General features: G+C 31.8%; 1 protein-coding gene across 2 annotated transcripts; it reads left to right on the top strand.

Annotated features, from left to right (window-relative positions):
• The first annotated feature begins 5798 nt into the window (after window positions 1–5798).
• LOC127708732 (uncharacterized) lies at window positions 5799–10468 on the top strand. 2 transcript variants are annotated; one of them, XM_052213857.1, is made up of 2 exons: window positions 5799–6008; window positions 7628–10468. In XM_052213857.1, exon 2 carries the CDS (start codon window positions 7643–7645, stop codon window positions 8279–8281), a length of 639 nt encoding a protein of 212 aa, XP_052069817.1. In that variant the 5' UTR covers window positions 5799–6008; window positions 7628–7642; the 3' UTR covers window positions 8282–10468. The 2 variants fall into 2 exon arrangements, with proteins under 2 accessions (XP_052069817.1, XP_052069818.1); XM_052213858.1 differs by lacking the exon at window positions 5799–6008 and adding an exon at window positions 6571–6624.
• The last annotated feature ends 1688 nt before the right edge of the window (window positions 10469–12156 follow it).

Below are 12156 nucleotides of genomic sequence, written 5' to 3'. Positions count from 1 at the left end.
CCACTTACAACATTAATACCGTCACCGGCAACCTTATTTACACCGTCAAGAACTACATCAAGTTAGCACCGTCACCTGCAACCTGATTTATGAATATCCGTTGATATGTAGATTTAGAAGTTATTAAGAAACTAAGTTCCACCTCCCTCAGTCAGAGTTGACCTTTGGTGGATTTGGCTATTTTGTTTAGATGCTATTTTTTTATATACCCGGTAGCTCCTCAATTATACAAGCACTTATACATCCTTGTCTTTCAAATTTTTGGGTTTGGGCGTTTCTGATGGAAAAAAACCAGCTAAGCGCTTCGGACGCAACAAATTCATAAAGTGTTTTTACCACTATTAAGAAGGTTACCTTGTCCGAAATGACTTATATTTAGGTCCCTTTTAGTTTGATCAGCTCTTTGACGATAGTATTACGTTTTGGATTTCACATAGATAGGATCAGATAGATAATTTATTTTATCAAAGTGTCGCCATCCATCACATTATCTATATATATTATTTACACAAAGTCATAAGATAAAATTGAGAATGGAAATGGGGAATATGTCAAAGAGACAACAACCCGGCCAAAGAGCAGATAACAGCCGAAGGCCATCAATGGGTCTTTAACGCAGCGAGAAAATCCCGCACCCGGAGGTGGTCCTCAGCTGGCCCCTAAATAAAAATGTGCACTAGTTCAGTGAAAATGGACGTCATACTAAACTCCAAAACATATAAATGAACTAAAATTAAAAAACATACAAGACTAGCAAAGGCCAGAGGCTCCAGACTTGGGACAGGCGCAAAAATGCGGCGGGGTTAAACATGTTTTGTGAAATCTCAACCATCCACCTATACCTCTAGCCAATGTAGAAAAAGAAACACACAGCGGTACGCACAGTAAAACTCAGTTTAAAAGAAGTCCGAGTCCGATGTCAGAATATGTAACAAAAGAAACTAAGCAAAATGACAATGATACATAAATTAACAAAGGACTACTAGCAGTTACTGACATGCCAGCTCCAGACCTCAATTAAACTGATTGAAAGATTATGTCTTCATCATATGAAAGTCAAGTACAATCCCTCCCGTTAGGGGTTTAGTATCATACCATCATAAAATATATGAGAAGAACATAACCCGTATCATGCCAACAACTGGTTTTAGAATAAATGTGTTTATTTCCGATGCAAAGACCCTATGAGTGAATCAATATTAATACCAAAATATGCAATCCTTAATAATCACTTGACAACAGTATCGTAACTATATCCCTTCCAAATAAGTCAGTTTAAAGGTTTGGATAGCTTTTGAGGTGAATGCCGACATTTTTGTGCTTTGTAAAGAATATTACCATAAAAGATTGGATGTGAAATACCTGAACGTATAAGATGTCTGCATGTTAATTTATATTTCCGAATGATGTCCTTGTACCGATGATAAAATTTAGTAAATGTTTTGATTAGTTTGTGATATCGAAAACCCTGGTGTAATAATTTTTCAGTAATACAGAGATTTCTTTCGTTAAAATCAAATACGTTGTTACATACACGAGCGAATCGAACAAGTTGAGATATATAAACACCATAAGATGATGACAAGGGAACGTCACCATCTAAAAATGGATAATTAACAATAGGAAATGAAAAATCATCTCTTTTGTCATACATTTTGGTATTAAGCTTCCCGTTAGCTTCCCGTTAAAGATAGAGATATCAAGATCCAGGAAAGGGCAGTGTTCATTGTTAGCATTAGCTTTATTTAAGGTCAGTTCGGCAGGACAAATCTCTTTAGTGTACATACTGAAGTCGTCATTATTGAGAGCCAATATATCATCTAAATATCTAAAAGTGTTATTAAATTTTTGAATCAGATGTTGTTTCGATGGGTCTTTGCTGATTTTAGTCATAAATTGTAACTCATAACAATACAGAAACAGGTCCGCAATAAGTGGTGCGCAGTTAGTCCCCATGGGAATTCCAATAACTTGACGATATACGGAATCTACATAGCGAACAAAAATGTTATCTAGTAAAAATTCAAGGGCAGTTATAGTATCAAAGCAGGTCCAATCGACATAGTTCTTTTGTTTGTTGTTACTAAAAAAATGACCTAAAAGAGTTTGAACATATATATTCGCATTCTGACTTTTTAAATGCCTATTTAATCAGGTGAACCTAACATTTAGTTATAGCATGCCAGCCGAAACGACTTATGAGACACTATCATTAAAACAAACTTCTGATACATACATAAAAGAACAATTTTTTTTAGAACACATATTTTGGTTCCGAACGTACCTGATGAAGATTGATGTAAGAGGACAGGCTGTCAAGATATATAGACTTTCCGGGCTAATCCGATGTCAATCAATCATCAATCAATTGAACATTAGCTTGTTCAAGCATCATATATACAGGGATAGGGGGCGGTGATAATTTTTGTATGGAAGAGTCATGAATATTATCAAAGAAATTTTGTTTCAGTGATAAAATTTTAAATCATAAAATATATATAACAAACAATATATAGCGCGTTTGGAACAGACGGTTTACCCTAAATAAAATAAATCGGCCGAAGTGACATCTTAAATCTGGGTAATTATTTATATTATTTGAATGATCTGTTTTAAGCGTTACTCAACACCTTTCAATCATTTTTACAAGAAAACATTGAGATAATCGATATAATTACCGTACTATTGAATATTTAATATTACTGACGAAAGTCCTTCATTTCTCAGACTGTATTCTTCGTTCTTTGAAATTATAGTTTAAATCTTTCCAGATTATAAGACGAAAGAATTCTTTGTGAAGATAAATCATCTATATCAAAGAAACAGATATATATATCAACTAGTTAACCTTAGTCAAAATTTATTATTATATTTTAACGGCCGTTTGTTTGCGATGTTTAAATACGCAGACTCTGTTGCAACTACTCTACCGTTGTCAAATTTGAAATATTTACAAATTTAGATCGTTCAGTGCTGTTTATTTGGAATTCTTATTGACGCAATCGTTCTTGTAACATCATAACTGTCGTCACCGTTAAAGCTTTAGAATTGTGCTAGTTCATATCGCACATTTTTATTTTTATTTAAAGCATATATTTGAACTCTCTGTTGTAATTAGTCATATAACCTATGTCGTGTTTAACACATATTTAGAATTGTGCAAGCGTCTTACCTGATGTTCGGTTTGACATTTTTATTGTATAAATTTCAAGATTGGTATAGTTTAATCTAAGTAGACTGATATATGATTCATTCAACATCACAATCATATTTACTGATGAAGGATATCTGTTATCCGAAATATTTATAAATAATTACATTTATAGTTCCTTTTTTTGTTATTGGTGTTGTTGTGTACACTTTTTAGGCGTTTATATATATATATATATATATATATATATATATATATATATGAACTACTTATCGGCAATATATCAATTGGAATTATTTCTAAAAAAAAAGAGAAAATCATGACTTAACAAAGTTTATATGTTGCCACACGGATTCTTATGATATATTTTCTATGTACAGTTAGAATATACCAAAGTGCTCTTGACCAATGGAATTGTAGGATTTGATGTCTTTTAACTGTGAAGAATGCATGTAAATCATGTTCTTACTAAAGGATGTTCCTGTTGTTTATACCTACTAACAGTTAGTTAAGAGACCTGAAGTCATTTATCAACTTGAAGGGATTACATTTTATGATTGAAATTGATTTAAAATTTAATAGTTAAACATACAAACAACAAAACCAAATACGTTGAAGTTTACAGGTGCAGTAAAAAGTGGTATCGTTAAAATTATAATTTGAATATTAATAAGTTTAAAATTAAAATAAAGAAAAACATACATGTAATCAATGCAATGCAAAAGGAAAGAAAGAAAAAAGTAAAATAACAAAAATACCGAACTCCAAGGAAAATTCAAAACGGAAAGTCCTTATCAAATGGCAAAATCAAAAGCTCAAACAGTTCAAACGAATGGAAAACAACTGTCATATTCCTGACTTGGTACAGGCATTTCCTTATGTAGAAAATAGTGGATTAAACCTTGTTTAGCTAGCTAAACCTCTCACTTGTATGACTGTACCGATACCAAAAGTACCTGTTACCTGTTACCTAATCTACATACGTTCCGCCTCTGTCAGGCGTACCACCAAACGGTGTACTTGGGATTTGCTATATACAAGGGTCATAATCACATCTGAACTTCGTCATCATACAGGGATTGACACTACTAAATTCAATCATTAATAAAAAAAAATATATATCTACAAGTAGTATTCGGTTTCAGTAAGGAAACCAGAACGGATTCAAACAAAGATTTTGAAAGCAGAGAAAACTGTGCACCTTTTAAAATCAGCATGACTTTATCAAATGACAATACGAATACTAAAAATCCAGGCTGAAAATAAGGCGTAGGTACTTTAATTCAGTCACGGACCCGCGATGTCGCGGGTGTGTTCTAGTATAACTTAGATCTTGAAGCAATACGCTTACAAAACTTCAGATTACTGGATCTGCGGTTGGTAAGAATAGTATTTACATATAGGGGGTTAAATCAACCTTTGAATTTCATATAAAGACATTTCATATGAACATTTCAATTTGAATTAATTACCTTACTTAATGAAAACGTTTTTCGGAATCAACTATTGGCTGTGGAATAAACTTCAGTTGTAAGTAAAATTTAGAATTTATTGATTTGAACTGTAAGTAAACGAAAAGATACTTCCTAACTGATAGATTACATGATTTACATTCATACTCACCATTAGGAAACTTAAACAATTCCTACCATTCCATCGTATTTGTTGTGTCATCTAATGCCTAAAACACAGTTTTAAAAATCTTTCCCATGTTATAAGATACTCTTTACATTACCACGACTTATCCATAAAAAAAATGCCTAAAAAGGAAGTCGTGCATTAATTATTGACATTACACTAAAAATCAAACAAAATCTTGATTAAAGCCAATCAAGAGATTATTTTGGCCTGAGCGCTTTATAATATTCTAAGTTTGTAAGAGAATGATAATCTTTTCTTCCTGAAAAGTACTCGCTAACGCTCGTTCTTAATCATGAAGAAAGGGATTACCATTCTCTTACATATACAAATAGTTTTAATCGTACAACATACAACTTTAAATTTATATATTATAAATTCTTTAAATTCTTTATTAACTTTGAGCCTTACGGCTCATCAGTGTATTCAAATACAGTGTATACATATGGCATATTACAAACAATATTAACAATATGCATAAATAACAATAGGTGATGTCAGAAGTTTCATGATTACAAAATATCTTTACAATAAACTGTTTCTTAATTTAAAAGAGAAATGTATATATTGTCCTAAGTTACAAAGCTGTTTTGTGTTTTCACCAGACAATAATTCTATTAACTTAAAAGTTGATGGCCTAGACCAGTAATATTTTTTTTGTATATTTTTTACGCAAATCAGTATATCTGCTACATTGTAGGATGAAATGAAATACATCCTCTATTACTTTTAAATCACAAAAAATACAATTTCTTTCATTTCTAATAGTAGAAACATAACGTCCAGTTTCAATACAAAGGTTATGTGAAGACAAACGAATCCTTGTTATACATTTACGAAAAAGTACAGGAATACATTTCTGTAAATAAAATTGCAAAACTACATCTGTACTGAAAACATATCACTAGTATATCAATTTTACAAGACTTGAGTGATGTAATTTTTCATTTTTGTAATATTACCGGGAAAATTCTTTTGTGTACATGCGTACAGTGAACAGTTATAACCTCCCTTTGAAAATACCTTTGACCTTGTTTACATTCTGACAATTCATTCCGAAAATATCATCATTTCAGACATTAACATTTGTCATTTGACAGTTAAAATGGAGTTGTTTGGAGGTTAACGTATCACACTCCTAGTGATCTGATTAATTGTGTGCTGTTGTGTAATCTAAAAGGAAAAGATTTTGTAAGACATAGGAACAAAGAAAATTAAGGTAAAACCCTAATTATCTATTGAAAATATATCACTTGCTATACATATTTCTTGGGTTTTTTTTATCTATGAAATTTAACAATGTTGAGAGTTTATTATTTTTTTGAAAGAATTGGAGTGTGAATAATCGCACAATCTTTATCGATGAGATACTAGATATGATCAAATATAGAATGCTTTTATGTTGATGTAAATTGATAGGCTGTTTACACATAGATAAATACACATTATACCTACAGCAATATATACTGACATGTTTGTAATGATAAAATGTAAATTCTTATCAGGGGTCAGGCTATCGTATATCAAAACTCTATTACAATTTCGGTATCGACATTCATTTTGAGGTAAAAATTTCCCTGCCATTCAAAATCAATTAACCAGCAAATTATTATAAATAGTTTACGTAATTTTGCGTAGGCTGAAGTTTTTTAAAACATCAACAAAGAATTGACATATATCTAGACGCTCCTTTGTGTATTGGGTTTACCTGTACAAAGGTAAATGCAGTGAGTCATTTATATTATAGAAATGAACTTTGTATGTCCCATATTATTGTCGTTCACGAAGTTGTGAAACGCAGGTGCAAATACATAACTTAAATAGTTTCCATTAAGGTAAAATATAAAAGAAAAGTACGACGATTTTGTCATGTCTATGATAATGTACCCTTTTACGACAGTCACGTCGATAAAGAGTCTCTAAACTATATTGATTTCTCTTATTTTATGGATTTGATCTGTTTTTCACATCTATCTTAATAAAATTCATATCGTGTTTTTTGTTTTTGTCCATTGCGTTCGTCGTGTACATTATGTAATGCGGTGATAATTTTAAATGAAATAACCATTACTTTGGATGAAGCCGACATACATATTTGATTTACATCCGTAGTAATCCAAGTAAAATCTCCTTATTTTCATATAAATGTGAATTATTTTCTACTCCATGTTAAAATAAAAACCACAAGAAACCCAAGTTGGGTTTTTTTCCCGCATGGTAGCAGGGACAGTGAGTTTTGCCATCGCTTGATAATATATACTCTTCTGCATCATGTAATACCTCATTATTTTCTGGTTACTTAGGTGCATGTGCTTCCAAGGCTTACAATACATTAAACATAAGTTTTAAGTTCTGCATGTTTGAATGGTATGATTTTACATTAGTATAGATTAATCTGGTGTTATTAAACATTTTCTAATTCAACGATTTCAACAGTATACTAGATTCAGAGGATAAACTTCGGTTAAGAAATGCGTCCTCTCCGGAACATCCAGTTGCAACAGTCACCAATTTCCCGCCATTTCACATGCATCGTGATTACTTTCCATCCTTATCACATTTTACTTAAGATTTCCATATTTTCAATCGACCTTGAACTTTAAGATATTTAACATCGTACCTTACCCTCAAGTGTCATCCTATGATTTCAGACGTAATTTCCGCACAATTTTTTGACAAACAGTATAATTACATACCTATTTTACTCGAAAACGAGAATATATTATAATCTTTCGTTTTCAAAAGTATGAAAAGTAATCGGGTCTTGTGTGTCGACGAAAATACTTTTACGAACAAGTTGAAGGACATCACTTAAACTTTCCTCTTTATTTCCTACAGGGTGACTGTTGCAGAATGTTCAGTTTTGGACGCATTTTCAAAAGTTGTAGTGGCGGATGTCAGTTGCTGTGGAGCGATCCAAATAAGCAAGCAGGGGCATATGATGCCGTAAACAAGGACGACAAAGAAGAGATCGATGAATTAGACTTAGAGCTGCTGTCAACTTCTGACGCTGTTTTGTCACAGCCACATGGGGGAAGAAGAGCATCATGGTCTCTTGACATGGAATCCCCAATCGTCAGAAACCATGCACCTATAGTCAAAAATGCATCTAAAGCCTCATCACTAGAGAGGAACCAATCATTCTCTGGACAGAATTCTTCGTCTATTGTCAAAACAAGAACACCTCCTAGAGACGCATTCACGATTTCAAACTCTCCAATTGTCAAAAATAAAACCCCGCCAAAAAAATCTACGAATAAAACTTCTACTGTCGCAAAAACGAGAACTACTCCTAGAAATGCCTTTGAAAATTCGACGCCTTCAGTTGAAGTTTCTGGAAATGACAATACCGAAAAACTGGTGAGCGCATCAACTCCAGACTTAAGTTCAAAGTCTACAGAATATGGACCAAAAATTCATTCGTCAAAATCATCGAAGAAGGTCAAAAAATCAAATTCTGAGCTTGCACTTCAGGTTGTTTCCGTTGTGTAAATTAATAATCAAGATTTTTTGTTTTGTTTTTATAGTGTCGAACTTTATAAAGATTTTTAATGAGATTAGAAAAAGTGCCAAATTCAGGAAAGGTTTCTATACTTGCATACATTGAAAGGTGCTAAGATTTGACATGGTATTGTAACAAGCATGCACAGGTTTGCAATTTTGCATCAGTATTTTGATGTTGTCCACGTATTTTACTCCTGCATACAATAACATATTTTAAGATTTGTTGACTAATGTGCCTTTGTCATTCAATTTGGAATGTTCCATTCCAATATCTGAAAGATCTCATATAGTTCACAATCATTGTCATAAATTACTTATCCTTTGTGGTTACGACATTTATGAATATTATTATTATAGTTTCAAATTTATAAAATAAAACTCAGATGTTTCATATTTTTACAAGAAAGGATGTCCTTTATGAAAAACAAAATTGTTCTACGAGCCATCGATTCTGTGTCAACACAGTTAAAACAGTTTAAATCAATAATGTTTTTAGTCATTTTAGCTGTCTCATGCGCTAAATAAAGGTTGGTCAATGATTTTATATGGACAGATAAATCAAGTGCTTTTTTGGAAATTTACATTTGCTAAAAGTAGGTAAGCGGATAAATTGCCTAGTTTGTTTATCTTTTAAAATGTTAAAAGATTTGTATAAAGTTGTACATATAATACAAATGATTCAAAAATCAGATAAAGTCCCTAACTATATGCAGTTGAGTTGAAAATGAAAACAATTGAGTCCTTGGCTTTCAGGGGTGTTTGTGTTGATATGCCAGACATTCAGGTAGATTAGCCATATATATTCCTAACGATTTTGTTTTTTTCATTTATTTATTTACCTGTATAACTGGTTTATAATTTAAGGTTTTCTTTAGAATGGTTTTACCTCTTTTGACGGAAATATGGTTCATTCACGGGGAAATTTATGATAACTATATTTACTATCTTCGCTGCATACCCGCTAATAAATAATGATAATGTAAGGAAGCTATATATATAAATAAGAAACATTGCAGCGAAGCTCATTTAGTATAAAACATTCATCTGTGTATAATGATGCAAGTGGCTTTTATTGGTAACATTATAATTTACATATAGGTAATTAAATTCTATTGAATAATGACTGAAAAAAAATATGTTTACTTCATTATATTTCATTCCTGATAATTCAATCAATATAAACAGACCATAACGATTTTAATATTTTGTATGAATAATGTAAATAGTTTTTAAATGAATTTATATGTATCAGTTTATCATTTCCAATGAAGGTATGTATTTTATATAATTGTACCGCGTATATACCGTACAAGTCTTTCAGGATTATAACTAAGATTCCATTTTCTATATTTGAATCACGACACACTTATAGAGTTTACATATCTATTTAGAGCATCTGCGTTTTCTAAAGTGATGGGAAATCAAAATTATTGCTGCGACATTCCATGTGATTTCTCCCTTTTTATACATTGATTACTGGTTTTTTAGACCCTACGATCTAACACTTTCTTGTCAGAACATTGAATTTTAACATTTATAATACGTAATAATCAACACCCCAAAAGAAGAGGAAGAATTTTCATTCAACAGATTATGGCCCCAGGAGGGCTTATAACATTCAACAAATACGATTATAGAAATACTTGTACATGCCAAAGATATGATTTAACAAATAAACTACATTGTTTTAAATGTTTAGTCCCACTTGTCTTCTTCGTTGTTTACTGTAAAACTACTCACGGAAGTTGCTTACGATATACAAATAAGTTTGAACAAGATGAAACATAAGAAAAAGGCATACGAATTAACTATAAGCGAATGACATTAATCAGAGACACATCCTATTGTACTATATGTCCCTGTCTGAACTTTCTTTCCCAGAAAAAAAACCCAAACACTTCAACAATTCCATACTGTATACATTCACTTACGGTAAATAATGTCACATTATTATGTAATGTATTAATATATGCTTCACACTGAAAGCTGGATAATATATTGCTGATTTTTATATATTATTTTTAATAAATGTCTTCACGTTGTAATTGGCACATTTGATTAATAATTTTTTTTCAGTTTCACATTGTTGCCGACTTAATAATCCGAAGATTGACAAAATGTATCAAGTTTTAATTATCATGTTATGTTATCATTTTTAATAAATGTGTACTTTAATTTCAAATTTATTTAATGATACCCTGAATCATTAAAGACAATCGTAACTTGATACGGTGTCTCAGACATTTCAAATTGAGTCGTCTCGGTTTTTTAAATCTTTAAGGATGGAATAAAATTCTTCTGGCGACTTACCTGCGAGTCAATTGTTTTTTATAAGACAGATATCTTTGATCATTTATGGCTTGAATCCCATATTTTTATAAACAAAACTTATCTTAACCACACAAGACAAAGTCACATGTATTATCCGTACATATGGTGCAGAAAAATTAGTGTCTTTAATGTTATTACCCATGTCAAAATATAGAACAGTTGCTGTTGGCCTTGGAAAATATGCTTAAAATGGTTATATAGATCATAAAATCAACAGCAGATGCATTTTTGAAATCTACAAATAAATTCTTGCAATTAGCAAACAGCTGTTTACGATCATTTTGATGGATATATAATAACCTATGTAAAATTTGGTTAATTGCAATGGAGATGCTAGGCATAACAAGTAAATATGTGAAAACAAAGAAGGGCAATATGCAGTCGGATATGGACATTGACGTACATATCAAATTGGATAAAAGCAAAACATGTTATTTTTCCACGAATTAACAAATACAAACGTGATCAGTTTTGCATGGATATTACCTTTCACATTTTATTAAAACTTAAATAATATATTACTGTATTCATTCCTAATGCAATGATTTCTTTGAAAAATAACCCGTAGAGATGTAGATTTCATACTATAGGAGTGTTCTGTTGATTATCATATTACATATCATTTGTTATTAAGTCGGGATTAAATCAATAGCTCTTATAATCCTACATGTACATCCGTTGGAATCTGTTAGACAAAGCACTGCTAGACATTAGTTAATATTCCAGTGAATGACGATTTGTCTTCCGATTCTTAAACATGTGTTACAGTTGTTTATAAATTTTCACACTCGCCATCGGAAGACTTTTATCATATTTTCTTACACATGACAAAGGTCTTTGTCTATGTTTCATAGGTAGCAAAAAGGCATTAATTCATGTTTTCCTGATTGCACTAAGCGTATTGATTTGTGTCTGAAGTTCGGCCACGCGGATATTCAGGTTTCGCATACTGTAGCCAATGAGGGTTTCATATAGACGTTTTACTGATGAATATTTTGGTCGTCATTTGTGTATATATCAAAACGAGGCACGTTCGTTTCATTGGTGGCATTTAGTATGGGACTGAGAGTTTCGTATAATAGTCTACATACCAAAATATACGATAAACGGGACCCTTTTCCTTTCCTATTGTTAATTTTCTTTTCCTTAATGAAAATGTTCAAAAAGCATTTTCCTCTGGGCAGACTCAAGTCCCACCTAACAGAAAATAGATTCACATACTTATTAAACAAGAGCCACTCTAGAAAGAGTTGTGAGAGACTATGTATATGTGTTTACATAAAACACGTACGAAAGGAGTGTATACATCTTTCAATCGCAGGTTTGTATAGTTGACGTCTCAGATTTCATTGAAAGAAATATTTTCTTTGCCAAAAACAGTATGGATATATGGTCAAAACTTTTACTAAATTTTCTCATAAATATAGAGATTCGTCGTAGAAGTATGCAGTGGCGGATCCAGAACTTTTCATAAGGGGGGCCCGCTGACTGACCTAGAGGGGGGGGGCCGCTCCAGTCATGCTTCAGTGATT

The sequence above is a fragment of the Mytilus californianus genome, unplaced genomic scaffold (genome assembly GCF_021869535.1).
Source record: "Mytilus californianus isolate M0D057914Y unplaced genomic scaffold, xbMytCali1.0.p SCAF_7, whole genome shotgun sequence".
NCBI classification, from domain to species: domain Eukaryota; kingdom Metazoa; phylum Mollusca; class Bivalvia; order Mytilida; family Mytilidae; genus Mytilus; species Mytilus californianus.
Note: the sequence above shows the minus strand (reverse complement) of the source record. Positions and strands in the feature narration are given on the sequence as shown.

What these genes read in the sequence shown, in the direction of transcription:
- LOC127708732 (XM_052213857.1), top strand. Translation starts at nt 7,643, where the DNA reads ATGTTCAGTTTTGGACGCATTTTCAAAAGTTGTAGTGGCGGATGTCAG.